Source organism: Cervus canadensis, chromosome 18, assembly GCF_019320065.1.
Source record: "Cervus canadensis isolate Bull #8, Minnesota chromosome 18, ASM1932006v1, whole genome shotgun sequence".
NCBI classification, from domain to species: Eukaryota; Metazoa; Chordata; class Mammalia; order Artiodactyla; family Cervidae; genus Cervus; species Cervus canadensis.
Window position 1 is genome coordinate 14,073,198 of NC_057403.1, and position 12,684 is coordinate 14,085,881.

Consider the following 12,684-nt stretch of genomic DNA (forward strand, 5'->3'; position numbering starts at 1 on the left):
TGGGATCCTCAAGACACTTCCCGTCTGGGCTCTGAGGACTCGGTGCATCTAACGACCACGACCGCTGGCACCATGTTGTTCAGTCGCTCAGTCGTGTCTGACTCCATGGACTGCAGCACGCCAGGCCTCCCTGTCCTTCACCGACTCCCGGAGTTTGCGCAAAGTCATGTCCATTGAGTCACTGATGCCATTCAATCATCTCATCCTCTGTTGTCCCCTTCTCCTGCCCTCAGTCTTTCCCAGTATCAGTGTGTTTTCCAGTGAGTCAGTTCTTCACGTCAGGTGGCCAAAGGATTGGAGCTTCAGCTTCAGCATCAGTCTTTCCAATGAATATTCAGGACTGATTTCCTTTAGGATGGACTGGTTGGATCTCCTTGCAGTCCGAGGGACTCTCACCATAGGAAAGGCCCAATGAATGTTGGTCATTGTTACTGTTTCCGGAGATGGGTGTGGTTCTCAAGGACGAAGCTAGTTTTCTGGATCTGAAACTTAAGGGATCTGGGGGAGAGATTCATGGGGGTGTCTGTGTAGCCCAGGATCTGTGTTGTTTGGCCAAGCCTGTTGTCATAGCTGGGTGGGAGGTTTGGGTGGGGTGGTGCTTCCGGCATCTGAAGGGGTGGAGGCCAGGGATGCTGGTCAACATCCCACAGTGCGTGGGACGACCCCACAGCAAAGACTGGCCCAGCCCCCAGAGGTCAGCAGCGCCGAAGCTGAGAGGCCTGGTGTAGACAGGGGGGTGTTGGCCCCTTTAAGGCAGGCACAGGGTCTCAGTCCACCAGCTTCCACCTGTTTCCCCACCGCCTGCCAAGAAACCAGAGGAGGAAGAGCCTGCAGGACCAATGATGTGCAGTAGGGAGCCACACTCTAAAAACTGAAAAGGGACAGCTGAGGTTAATTTTAAGGACTCATTTAATACTTAACCCAGTCAGTTTACCCAGAATACCCTTTCTCAGTGGAATCCACACAGACATCATTCACGACGTGCTTTACACTCTTCATACTCAGCCTTCAGAATCTGAGGGGCGTCTGCATCACAGCCCATCTCAGGTCAGCCTGGACACGTGCCAAATGCTTGAGAGCCATGTGTGTCCAGTGGCTGCCCTTCAGGACTGTGTAATTCTGGAGGATCTTTGTTTTTCTAATAAAACTTTTATTGAAAAAATTAAGACAAACACCAAAGTTATTCTCCAGATCACTTAAGATATAGTGATGTTATACAGTAGGCCCTTGTTGGTTATCCATTTGAAATACAGCAGTGTGAACATGTCCATCCTAAACTCTGTCCTTCCCTCCCCATCCTCTTCCACCTCCAGAACCATAAGTGCCTTCTCTTAAGTTGGTGAGTCTGTTTATTTTCTTTTTTTGGGAGTTGCATTGAGTTTTAATTGTGGCATGTAGGATCTAGTTCCCTGACCAGGGATTGAACTCTGCATTGGGAGTCTTAGTCACTGGACCACCAGGAAAGTCCCTGTGAGTCTGACTCTGTCTTGTACGAAAGTTCATCTGTATCATATCTTTTAAGATTCTGCATATAAGGGATGTCATACAATGTTTCTGCTTCTCTGACCACTCAGAGAATGGTCAGACAATGACATCTATGACAATCTCTAAAGCCATCCATATTGCTGCAAAAGACATTATTTTGTTCTTTTTGATGGTGGAGTAATAGTTCGTTGTATCTATGCATGACATCTTTATCCATTCATTTGTTGATGCATGTTTAGGCTGCTTCCATGTCTCCTCTATTTTAAACACGGATGCAGGGGAAGATCTTCAATTTAGCCTGATACCACAGTTGTTTGGGCACTTGCAGGTTTCTTGAAAGTTTTCTGAAGAATGTTTTCTCAGTTCCAGCTTACTGTTGCCCCACCTAGAGATTTTTTTCTATTCCTGGGGATTTGTGTGTGCATTTTCTGGCATTTAGATTATTGCCCAGTAAAACATATCTTGCGATCCAAACCAAATATAACTGAACCCTCTGTGGCTCGCGGGTCTCCAGTTTACAACTGGCTGAGTGTGGTTCAGGAGCTGTACCGCAAGGTGGGCAGCCACTAGCCACCTGTCTATTTAAAGAAGAGAAAGAGAAACGTTTAAAAGTCAGGTCCTTAACCACGAGCCACCTTTCAGATATGCAACAGTCCCCGGTGGCTAGCGGCAGTTCCCCTGCACAGAGCGCAGGTCGGAGGATTTTTCCATCATTGCACAAAGTTCTTGTTCGCAGTTCTCTCAGAGGCAGCTCTGGCCCAACCCGGGTCTTTGGCCGGGGCGCGAACTTAACGCCGGTTCTCTACGCCATGTACCCCTGGCTGCGCCCGGCGTTCGCTCCCGGATCACCGCGCAGCCAAAGGTCGAGCTGCGGACGCGCGGAGTGCGGCCTTGCGAGCGGCTCCCGGCGTTGCCCTCCGGGTTCCAACTCCTCAAGTGCTCCGCCTGCGCCCGCCTTGCACTGCTGCGGCCACCTGGCGGCCCGGCGCCGACCCCCGTTCTAGGTTCCCGGTTGGCCTGGCTGCCCTGCCACCCTCCGGTCCTCGGTCCACGCCGCCGCCCGTCATGAGATGCCCCATCCCTCCCCATCTGGGGACTCTGGTCCTCGCCCCCCTCCCCATGAGAAGCTCACCCCCTATCTCCCCATCTGGGGACTCTGGTCCTCCCTGGTCCACGCCCCCCGCCCCCCATGAGAAGCCCACCCCTCCCCATCTGGCAGGCTTTGGGCCTCTCTGGGCCTCGGTTTCCCCGTTTTGCGGGCGGGCGGATCCCAGCGGGGACACGTCGGCGCCCAGCCTGGCCTCTGGACCTGGGACCTGCACCAGCCCCGCGGGCAGAAACGTCGGTCCTCCAGCCCTCGGCCTCGCGGGGCAGCGGACGCAGGCGGGATGGCCGGGGCGAGGGTATGGCCTGGGCGCCCCCGCTTGGGCGGGGCTTCGGCGGACGCAGCCCCGCCCACCCTCGTCTACCCTCCGACCTCGGTCCCAGGCCCCGAGCAGCTCCCGACCCCCAGAAGCTCAAGAGCAGCGGAACCTTCGCTGCGGCGCGCGCTTCCGGCCGGCGCCGTTTCCCAGGGACGCCGCCGCCCCTCGCGCCCCGCGCCCGCGCCCCCCGCGCCCGCGTCCCCGGCGCCGCCGGCCCGGAGCTCCCCGAAGCCTCGGCCCCGCCGCCGCCGGCCCTCGCGAGGGGAAGCCCGGGCCGTACGGGACCTCGGCCCGCTCCTCCGGACCCGAGAGGCCGCTGCACCGGGTACAGGGGCCGGGATGGAGGGAGGAGCCGGGCCGGGCCGGTGGTAACCGGGGTGGGGGTGGGGCCGGCCACGGCGGGGACCGAGGGGCAGGGGCAGCGCGGGAAGCTGAGCGGGGCGGCGGCGCTGAGCAGGGCACAGCGCGGAGAGGGGTAGGGGAATAAAGGTGCTGCATCCCGCGGAAGGAGGGGTGCTTGGGAGGGGGGCTCCGGGCCCCGGCAGCTATGGAGAGGGTCGGAACGATGTCAGCGGCCTATGCGTAGGGGCCGGGCCAGAGAAGGACCCCTGGACAGGGGGAAGTGGGGATGTAGCAGGTGTGAAAGTTCACAAGCCGACGCCTGCATAGCAGGGTGGCATCCTAGCGATGCGTACCTTAAATTCGGAGGTTAGGTGATGGAGTGAAAGTCGCTGAGTCGTCTCCGACTCTATGCGACCTCAGGGACTGTAGCCCGCCAGGCTCCGCTGTCCATAGGATTCTGCAGGCCAGAATACCGGAGTGGGTAGCCGTTTCCTCCTCCAGGGGATCTTCCCACCCCAGGGATCGAACCCAGGCCCCCCACGTAGCAGGCGGATTCTTTACAGACTGAGCCAGCAGGGAAGCCCCTAGGTAATGGAAGAGTATGTTGAATCCTTAAGGTGCCAAGTGTAGGAACAGGTTAGAGGAGCCCCGGGTGCAAAAGTGGGGAGCTGAATTAGTGGGGCTCTGGGGACGTACCTCGGGAGGAAATTAAGAGCAGCCACAGACGTATCCCGGTTTGAGAGGCCTTCCAGGGAACTAGTGGGCATGGAGGTCTAGGAGAGTCTGGAGGCCAAGGAGAGGCCGCTGCGGTGGTCCTGGGTCGGGGGTGGGGGGTGGGAAGAGGATGCAACCTAAGTTGCGGCCGAGGAAGCGACCCGTTAGGGAAATTCTGGGGGCAAGAATCCTGGCTAGACTTGGAAGAAACCATGAAGATGTAAAGGACGAAATAGGCTTGGGGTTTGATTGGCTGTCGAGGAGTGAGGGAGGAAGGAAGCAGGAGGAAGAAGAGGAGGAGGATGGAAGAGGCCGGGTGATGTCCTCAGGCCCCCCTGGGGGAGGAGAGGACGACTCGCGAGGAAAGGCAGGTGGGGTCTCTGAGCTGCTGAACTTAGCCAGAGAAGCCGTTGAGGCTGCCTCGTGCGGGCCGAGCGACCCGGCCTGGAGGGAGCCTTCTTTCCCGTCAGGTAGGAGGTCAGTGGGACAGAGGGCCGCGAGCGCTGAGACGACGGGGACACTGTCCCCGGGCAGCGGCCGTGTTGACCTGTCTCCCCTCCGCCGCTCCCAGCTGCCGCTCCGGATGCTGCTGCTGCCGCCGCGGCCCCCCCACCCTCGGGCCTCCTCTCCCGAGGCCATGGACCCGCCGCCCCCCAAGGCGCCCCCTTTCCCCCCGGCGGAGGGCCCTACGTCCACTGCGTCCTCGGCGGCGGGGCCCCGGCCCCCGCGGCTGGGCCGCCACCTGCTCATCGACGCCAACGGGGTCCCCTACACGTACACGGCGCCGCTGGAGGAGGAGCCGCGCGGCCCGGCCCCGCGCGAGGCGCCTCCCGGAGAGCCCGGGCCGCGCAAGGGCTACAGCTGCCCCGAGTGCGCCCGCGTCTTCGCCAGCCCCCTGCGGCTGCAGAGCCACCGCGTGTCGCACTCGGACCTCAAGCCCTTCACGTGCGGCGCCTGCGGCAAGGCCTTCAAGCGCTCCAGCCACCTGTCGAGGCACCGTGCCACGCACCGCGCCCGCGCTGGCCCGCCGCACGCCTGCCCGCTCTGCCCGCGTCGCTTCCAGGACGCCGCGGAGCTGGCGCAGCACGTGCGGCTGCACTGAGCCGGCGGGCGGCCCCGGCCCGGCGCCCCGCGTGCAGCTCCCGGGTGGTGAGCGCCTGCCGTCTGCGCGGGAGGGTCGACCACAGACCGCGGCAGCGGCCCGGTTCGCTTCCGTGTCTCCCCTCGCACCTGCCACCCTCACCCTCTCTCAATAAACATTCCGCACTTCACTTCAGGGCTGTTATTTGCGGGGCTGGGGCGGGCGCGGGTGGTGACGCCGGACCGTGAGCACGTGGGAACCGCCGTCCCGGCGCGCGTTTCCGGCCGGAGCCGTTTCCCGGCGGCCCGTGCGCCCCGCCCCCACCGTCCTGCCCTGGACCCTCTCCTCCGTCCCCCGGTCCTCTCCGCCCCTCCTCTGCGCCGCTAGCTCCCGAGGGACGCGCCGAACGCCCCCGGCCCGCCGCCGCCTGCACCCTCGCGGGGAACCCGGGGCCGATCAGGAGCCGCCCGGACCCGAGAGGCTGCTGCACCGGGTACGGGGGCCGGGAGGCGGGCGGGAGCCGGAGCGGGCCGCGGCGCGGGGCGGGGCCGGGCGTGCGAGGCCCCGAGCGCGGGGCGGGGCAGAGAGGCCGGGGCCGGGGCGGAGGCCTGCGGAGCAGGGGCACGCCGCCGGGAGTGGGGGCGGGTGGGCGTGCCCCGCACGGAACGCGCAGGGGGCCGGGCGCACAGGGCTCCCGACGCGGCCGCCCACCCGAGAGGGCCCGGGCGCAGGCCGAGGGGGCGCCCGGAGCGGGCATTGACCCCCACGGCCGGGTCAGCGGCCTGATGGGTGGGGCCTGCGGGCGACTTGTGAGCTGAGGAGGGCAGACAGCTACAAAGAGACCCCGCGCCTGCGGTCGGCGGTGGGAACGAAGGGAGAGGTGTCTCGAGGAGGGGGCGCCTGGGAGCCTCGGGGGCGCCTGGGAGCCTCAGGGTCACGGAGTCAGGGTAGCGCTGCAGAAGATGCAGCGGTCCGGAGCAGGGAACGCAGAGCGGGAAGGACGGAGCCCGTGGGGCCGAGCTTCCCGCCTCCGCGTGACCTCCTCGTCCTGTCTCCCACCCCCCAGGCCTCAGCCACCCATCCGGATGCTGGTGCTGCCGGCCCCCGGCCCCCGGCCCCTGGCGTTTCCCTCCGCTGAGGCCATGCAGGCCCCTCCCCCTCGGACGGGCGGGTCCCCAGAGCCCGGACCTTCCTGCTCCACAGGATGTCCCCAGACCTCGTCCTCTCCTTCCAGGCCCAACCACTACCTGCTCATAGACACCCAGGGCGTCCCGTACACCGTACTGGTGGACGAGGAGTCGCAGAGGGAGACCGGGCCCGATGGGGCGTCGGCCCAGAAAAAATGCTACAGCTGCCCCGTGTGCTCCCGGGTCTTCGAGTACATGTCCTACCTGCAGCGACACAGCATCACCCACTCGGAGGTGAAGCCCTTTGAGTGCGACACCTGCGGGAAGGCATTCAAGCGGGCCAGCCATCTGGCGCGCCACCACTCCATTCACCGGGCAGGCGGCGGGCGGCCCCACGGCTGCCCGCTGTGCCCTCGCCGCTTCCGAGAGGCGGGCGAGTTGGCCCAGCACAGCCGGGTCCACTCCGGGGAGCGCCCCTACCAGTGCCCGCATTGCCCGCGCCGGTTCATGGAGCAGAGCACACTGCAGAAGCACACGCGGTGGAAGCACCCCTGAGCCAGGCTGCGGGCCCCCCAGGTACCGCGGGATTCGCGGGGGAGGCTGTGTGCACATGGGCGCCTGTCGTCCCCAGACAGCCGGCGAGCACCAGGGAGCCCTGGACACAAACACAGACCCACCTCCGCGAGGAGGCCGACCCCGGCCTTAAGGAGAAGCCCTGCAGTCATCTCCGGGTGTTTGGGAGATAAGATGGGAACAAGACCCGCACGTTTCCTGAATGGAACCCTCTAACCTCAGAGACACCAGCGATTCCACGATTGAGCGCTGACTGCTGGGGTTGGGCCGGGTCGGGGCAAGAGTGCTGTGTGTTACCGTTCTCGGGCCTGAAAACTGTGCCTGGGGGCCACCAGGAATCTGCACTGCCTTCCTGAGACCCACCTCCCCCCCGCCCCCACAATGTGCGGTGCTGGGGGAAAGGGCCCCACACTTGCCTCCCACTCTCCAGCCAGAGGTGGAGACTGGACACTCACTCAACACGTGTTCCCACTTTGAGCACGTGAGGTCGGTTCTGGGAGACTGCCTCTGCCCACTGCCTGGCAGGGAGACTTCGCAAGTGCCTGGCCCACCTGGCTGGGGAATGGGAAGGTTGGCCTGCCCTGGGGTTCATCCGAGCTTGGCTCCTGACCACCTGTGTCATTGAGGCAGTGTTTTTAATCTTCACTCTCTAAAAACCACGACCCATTGTAAGAAACACATTTTATATGGCAACCCGGTATACAGATACACAAAATACATGCAAAACAAAGGTTTAACAATAGTTACTTCTGCTGTGTGCAGGCCTCATGTTTTTTTCCATCTACTTCATTTTTTAGACTAATTACCGATTTCATTCTACCATATTAAATTTTCTGTGCATGAATATGTAGTTTGAAAGACACCGAACTAGGGTAGGTGCCTCCCCCTGCACGTTTTGACCCCCGTAGTGAAGTGAATAGGAGGGGCGCGTGGCCAAGACTGTTGACTTTCCAGCTGCAGGGGTAAAAAGCACTGCTCTCTTAAGGGCCGGTAGGAATTTCGGAGCACAGAAGCTACCGGAGAGAGGGAGGAGAGGCAGGTGGCGCTGGGGCAAAAGCCGAATAAACACCTGCTCTCTCACTGAATTTTCTTTGCGTGTCAGAGCTGTGTCAGGCACTGTGCGGGGCCTCATCTCGTCTTCCGACCTCTTGTTGGGTGGAGGAGCAAACCAGCTGTCTCTACTCCCCAGAGAGGGAGCGTTCCATAATCTGACTCCAGATAACACTCACAGGGCCCTGAGCTTGAGCTCTGGCCCCGGCTGGGCGCTGGGCTGAGCGTTCTGTCTGTGTCGTATCATTCTATCCCCACAACAGACCTAGAAGGGATTATAATCGCCCCACTTTACAGGTGAGAAAACCGAGGCTGCGAAGGAGCGGCCAGGACTGGGATCCAGCTCCGAAAGTTGCAAAGCCAGCTATTAATAACACCAGGACGGGGACTGGTTTTTAGGCCTTTATTTTAGGGGAGGGGTAACACTACTCTGCGGCCCGGGATGCTCAGCCCATGGGAGATGGAGGAGCGGGTCGCGGGGGTCCACCCCGGCCAGTTCCCACCACCTCTCTTAAGGGGATCCTCAACTTTCCCCACTGTTCTCTACGTCTCCCAAACCCGACCCGGCGCCTCCTCACCCACCCGAATGACCCCGGGCGCCGCCAGCTCTCCAGGAATTGGGAATTTCGTGACGTTCCCTGACTACGCTTCGCCGAGGGCGGGGGAGTACTGCAAGGGGCCATCGCGCAAGTGCGACCCGGGTCTCCGCCGCAAACGGCCAGCTCACCGGGGACCCGGGACGAGGCACGCCACCTGCCCACCAGGCGGCCCCGGCTGCCTGCCCTCCCCATCGCCTGTCTCCGAGACTCACCACCGCCTCCGCCCCGCCCGCGGGTGGGTGGTCGCTTCCTTTCGCTCCCCGTCACTCTTTGCAGACGCTCCCCGGCGCCGGGCATGTGCGCCGACGCCGTCGGTCCCCGGGCCGGATTCCGCGCGCGGGTGGGTGAGCGGAGGGCCCTGGCCAGCCCAGCCCCGGGCACTGGGAGGGTGGTGGCTGCGTCCGCCCCTGCGGCCAGGCGCATCCCCCGCGGGGACCACTCGCAGCCGCCGGCCCTCCCGCCCGCGGGACAAAGGGTGGGGGCGGCGCATCCCCACGCATGACCTTCCCCCGCGCCCCCAGTCCCCCGCGGGCGACAGGCCGGTGCTCGCCCGCACGAGCCCGGGGGTTACCCGTGGGCGGGGAGGTCCAACCGTGGCTGGGATCCCCACCCTGCGCCTGGAAGTTGGGGCACTCTCTCCCAGGCCGGTGACCTGCGTCGAGACCCCGTCGGCCTACTTCGGCCAGGAGAACCGTGCTCCGTCGACCCCACGGGTCCTCCTTCTTCCAGCCCCCAACTCCCTAGAGCCTAGGAGTTTGCAACCCCAGGTGTCCTAAGTCAGACCCGCCTCCGTCAGACCCACGAGTCCCGGCCCTCAAGCAGCCCTCCCCACGTCGAGCGCCCCAGGTCCCCCGGAATGCCCCCCAGAAGCCCATCTGTGTTCCTCCATCTGTGGCTGCCCCTTTTGTCCAGTGGCCCTGAGGCGCTCAGCTGCCGGGGTCTGCAGAAGGCCGCACCATGAACAGCCGGAGGAGGCCAGGTGAGGAACCGGCCCCTGCTCAACCCACCCCAGCCCCTGCGCTTTCCTCCCTGGCCGGGGGCTGGTCCGAGGCCCCGGGACCTCCTTTGGGTGAGCCTAGCCTCTCTCCTCCAGTGAAGAAGGACAGCGAGGCCTTGGAGATTTCCATCCCGTTCGATGAGACGCCCCACCTGGACCCGCAGATCTTTTACAGCCTGAGCCCCTCTCGGGGGAACTTCGAGGGTGAGTGGACCGGTGGGGGACTGAGTCCCGTGGGGGACCAGCCGGGGTCCTTGAGGCCTGGGGTGTGACCAGGGCCAACCGCCCCTAGAGCCGGCGGAGGCTGCTTCCCCGACAGCGGCCCTGATGAATGGCGTCCGGGCCCAGCTGCACCTGGCCCTGGAGAGGAACTCCTGGCTGCAGAAGCGCATTGAGGACCTGGAGGAGGAGCGGGACTTCCTGCGGTGCCAGCTGGACAAGTTCATTTCCTCTGCGCGACTGGACACAGGTGAGGGTGTCCCCCGCCCCTAACCAGGGCACCCCGCTCCACCCTCTTCAGGGACACCGTGCCTTCACATTCACGCTTCTCTTTTGGTGGCTCTCCGTGGGCTCCAAGCCCAGCCTCCTTCCTGCCTGAGTCATTCTGCTAATGGGCAGGACTGTGGCCTGCTTGTCTGGGTCCTGAGCACTGCCCCGACCCCTACCCACGGGGGCTTTCCTGGACCGCATTTTTAGCAGTGGCCTGGAGGATCCAGCCTCTTCTTTCCCCCGCTGGTGGTCAACCCCTGGCTGGCTCCCTTGAAAGCTTCCACTTCCCTCTCTGGGAAGTCATCTGAGAGTCAGGGCGAGTGCCCTGCGGTTTTTCTCAACACCTACCTCACTGGGGACCCCTGTGCTCTGGCGCCACCTCTAGCCTGGGTTGCATGGGGAAACCCACACAGGATGGTCAGGGGCAGGGGCCCCTGGACTTTCTTCGTGGGAAAACCAGCAGCGGGCTCTGAACCTGCTGTTGGAAGGAGGGCATGCATCAGAAGCTGGGCAGCTTGCCAGTCTGGGTGAGGGCGGGGGCCTGCCCTTCCCAAGGGACTAGACCCAGAGACTATTTGTCTTGGTGTTTGAACCCCACACCCCCACCGAGGCCTTGCCTGCCTCCACTCTTCTGGAGGCCTCACTGGGTCCCCAGAAAACTCCACTGTGAGAACCCCACAAAATCACACTCTCCTGAGGTCCCCGCGGTACTGGCCTGGTCCACTGGGCCCCTCCCCCAGACCTCTTGCACCAAGTCTGAGTAGCCTCAGGCCACGCTCCACCCAGGACCCCCAAATCCCGGCCTAGTTTACTGTGTTCAGCTGGGCGTCTGTGCTGCACTTCCTCCTGGGGGACCCCCTTTCCCGGGGCTCTGTGACCTGCCGCCCACCACCTCGCTGTCCTGTTCCCGCAGTTCATGCGTGTGCGTGTCTTCCCGCCTCTCTCCAGACGACCACTGCCGGGGGAAGCCAGGGCCTCGGCGGGCCGAGGGGGACGGCCGAGGGGGGACCGGGGGCGAGGCCTCAGACCCCGAGTCGGCCGCCTCCTCGCTCAGCGGGGCATCTGAAGAAGGCAGCACCGTGGAGAGAAAGAGACAGAGGCAGAAAGGAGACCCAGGCCGGCGGCGCTTCGGCAAGCCCAAGGCCCGGGAGAGGCAGCGGGGTGAGTTGGGGAAGCGCGGGGCTGGGGGCCTGTGTGAGCTCCCCTCTCCCCGTCGCCCCCATCTGCGATCAGACCTGGCTGACTGTCCGGGCCTCCGTGGGTGGTCCTGGTTTATGGCCCACCCTCGCAGCTGCCTCTCCAGAGCCTAGGGTTCCGGGGTAGGCAGCGATGGCCCAGGAGGACTGGGAGGAATGCAGCCCTTCCCCGCGCTGGGGCCCTCCCCAGGCCTGCCCGTCTCCCCTTCTCCCACCTTCTGTAACTCACAGCTAGCCTCCTGGTCTTCCTGCTTCCCCTTTCTCCCTCAACACTCCCCCCCCCCCCCCCGCCGTCTCTGTACCCCCAACACTCTCCCCTGTCCTCGGCTTGCAGTGAAGGACGCAGACGGGGTGCTCTGCCGCTACAAGAAGATCCTGGGCACCTTCCAGAAGCTGAAGAGCATGTCGCGGGCTTTCGAACACCACCGAGTGGACCGCAACACGGTGGCACTGACCACGCCCATCGCGGAGCTGCTCATCGTGGCCCCGGAGAAGCTGGCCGAGGTGGGCGAGTTTGACCCCTCCAAGGAGCGCCTGCTTGAGTACTCGCGCCGCTGCTTCCTGGCCCTGGACGAGGAGACCCTCAAGAAGGTGCAGGCCCTCAAGAAGAGCAAGCTGCTGCTTCCCATCACATACCGCTTCAAGCGGTGATCCTACCCCACCCGGCCCGGCGCCCGCCCTCCGGCCCCTGCTTCCCTTGCCCGGCGTGCGGGGCCGGCGTGTGCACGAGTGGTGGGCCCCCACGAGGGCGGCTCGTTTCCGCGCGGACCGCCACCCCCTCCCAAGGCCCCCTGTACATAGGCCTGTCCCCTGGGCCTCTCACAGCCCTAGCGTCCACCCTGCCCTCCGCCTTCCCTGGGTTGGGGGCGGTCCTCGCTTAGTCACGCTTCCAAGAGGACCACCATCCAGGGCCCGGTTCTGTCTTCCCTGACCACTGGCACCCCCGCACCTAAGCGGCACCGTCTTGCCCTCGCTGGGCCCTCCCTCCTGGGAAGACTGCGGGACCCTGCGGGGCGAGGCCACTGTACACACCCCGCCCGCACCCCAGCCCCGCCCGAGTTCACGTGAGACAGAGCTATTAAGAGAATTTAAATTAAAAAGATGATAAAATTTGGAATAAACCAGGCCCCGGCCTTTTTCTGGGCAGGGGGTGGCCGGTGCAGCGGGGACGGTGACGGGGGCTCTGGAGGATTCGGGAGCGCGGACCGTCAGGCGGGAGCCGAGTAACTCAGAGAGACAGGGTGTAATTAGCCTCCGCAAAGGCAGGGGTGGGAGGCGTGGCAGCGCTGCCCTGGGGAACTCGGGGGCGGGGCAGCGCTCCGCGGAAAGTGCAAGAGCACCACCCGCTGGGCTACTGGGACCAGAGGCACCACGGCAGGAGGAGGGACTCCACGACCTCCGGCGGAGGCGGCCGGCCGAGGCGGCCGGCCGGGGCAGCCTGGAACCTCCGAGCGGAGGACTCCGCCAGGAGGCGGTATCGCGAGATTATCCGTCTCCCGGAAGTATCCGCTGCGTCGCTCGAGGAGCCTGCGCGGCGGGAGGGGCAAGCGCGCTTGTGCGGTTGCCACGGCAACTAGTAGAGGGGGCGGCCTAGCCTAACGGTCGGG

At 64.0% G+C, this 12,684-nt stretch overlaps 4 protein-coding genes across 10 annotated transcripts; all 4 read left to right on the forward strand.

The window, feature by feature from the left end:
- Window positions 1-2,985: 2,985 nt before the first annotated feature.
- ZNF580 (zinc finger protein 580) lies at window positions 2,986-5,236 on the forward strand. 4 transcript variants are annotated; one of them, XM_043437696.1, is made up of 2 exons: window positions 2,986-3,234; window positions 4,436-5,236. In XM_043437696.1, exon 2 carries the CDS (start codon window positions 4,549-4,551, stop codon window positions 5,065-5,067), a length of 519 nt encoding a protein of 172 aa, XP_043293631.1. In that variant the 5' UTR covers window positions 2,986-3,234; window positions 4,436-4,548; the 3' UTR covers window positions 5,068-5,236. The 4 variants fall into 4 exon arrangements, with proteins under 4 accessions (XP_043293631.1, XP_043293630.1, XP_043293633.1 ...); XM_043437695.1 differs by having other exon boundaries at window positions 4,537-5,236; XM_043437698.1 differs by lacking the exon at window positions 2,986-3,234 and adding an exon at window positions 3,317-3,384 and having other exon boundaries at window positions 4,537-5,236.
- Window positions 5,237-5,356: 120 nt separating this feature from the next.
- Window positions 5,357-7,831, forward strand: ZNF581 (zinc finger protein 581). The gene is made up of 2 exons (XM_043437699.1): window positions 5,357-5,539; window positions 6,113-7,831. The coding sequence occupies exon 2, from the start codon at window positions 6,132-6,134 to the stop codon at window positions 6,726-6,728; it is 597 nt and encodes a 198-aa protein (XP_043293634.1). The 5' UTR covers window positions 5,357-5,539; window positions 6,113-6,131; the 3' UTR covers window positions 6,729-7,831.
- Window positions 7,832-8,256: 425 nt separating this feature from the next.
- Window positions 8,257-9,171, forward strand: LOC122421232 (translation initiation factor IF-2-like). The gene is made up of 3 exons (XM_043437106.1): window positions 8,257-8,630; window positions 8,672-8,870; window positions 8,917-9,171. Exons 1-3 carry the CDS (start codon window positions 8,257-8,259, stop codon window positions 9,169-9,171), a joined length of 828 nt encoding a protein of 275 aa, XP_043293041.1.
- On the forward strand, window positions 8,508-12,198 carry CCDC106 (coiled-coil domain containing 106). Of its 4 annotated transcripts, none has more exons than XM_043437693.1 (6): window positions 8,508-8,630; window positions 9,308-9,374; window positions 9,489-9,596; window positions 9,685-9,861; window positions 10,830-11,042; window positions 11,412-12,198. In XM_043437693.1, the coding sequence occupies exons 2-6, from the start codon at window positions 9,353-9,355 to the stop codon at window positions 11,726-11,728; spliced, it is 837 nt and encodes a 278-aa protein (XP_043293628.1). In that variant the 5' UTR covers window positions 8,508-8,630; window positions 9,308-9,352; the 3' UTR covers window positions 11,729-12,198. The 4 variants fall into 4 exon arrangements, with proteins under 4 accessions (XP_043293628.1, XP_043293625.1, XP_043293627.1 ...); XM_043437690.1 differs by having other exon boundaries at window positions 8,600-8,735; XM_043437692.1 differs by having other exon boundaries at window positions 8,603-8,739.
- The last annotated feature ends 486 nt before the right edge of the window (window positions 12,199-12,684 follow it).

Excerpts from the sequence above, each read along its gene's own strand:
- ZNF580 (XM_043437696.1), top strand. The coding sequence starts at position 4,549 with ATGCTGCTGCTGCCGCCGCGGCCCCCCCACCCTCGGGCCTCCTCTCCC.
- CCDC106 (XM_043437693.1), top strand. The coding sequence starts at position 9,353 with ATGAACAGCCGGAGGAGGCCAG. Across the intron at positions 9,862-10,829 it reads CTCTGCGCGACTGGACACAG|ACGACCACTGCCGGGGGAAG; the intron begins GTGAGGGTGTCC and ends GCCTCTCTCCAG. Across the intron at positions 11,043-11,411 it reads GGCCCGGGAGAGGCAGCGGG|TGAAGGACGCAGACGGGGTG; the intron begins GTGAGTTGGGGA and ends CTCGGCTTGCAG.
- LOC122421232 (XM_043437106.1), top strand. The coding sequence starts at position 8,257 with ATGGAGGAGCGGGTCGCGGGGGTCCACCCCGGCCAGTTCCCACCACCT. Across the intron at positions 8,631-8,671 it reads CGCCTCCGCCCCGCCCGCGG|ACGCTCCCCGGCGCCGGGCA; the intron begins GTGGGTGGTCGC and ends CACTCTTTGCAG. Across the intron at positions 8,871-8,916 it reads TCCCGCCCGCGGGACAAAGG|TCCCCCGCGGGCGACAGGCC; the intron begins GTGGGGGCGGCG and ends CCGCGCCCCCAG.
- ZNF581 (XM_043437699.1), top strand. The coding sequence starts at position 6,132 with ATGCTGGTGCTGCCGGCCCCCGGCCCCCGGCCCCTGGCGTTTCCCTCC.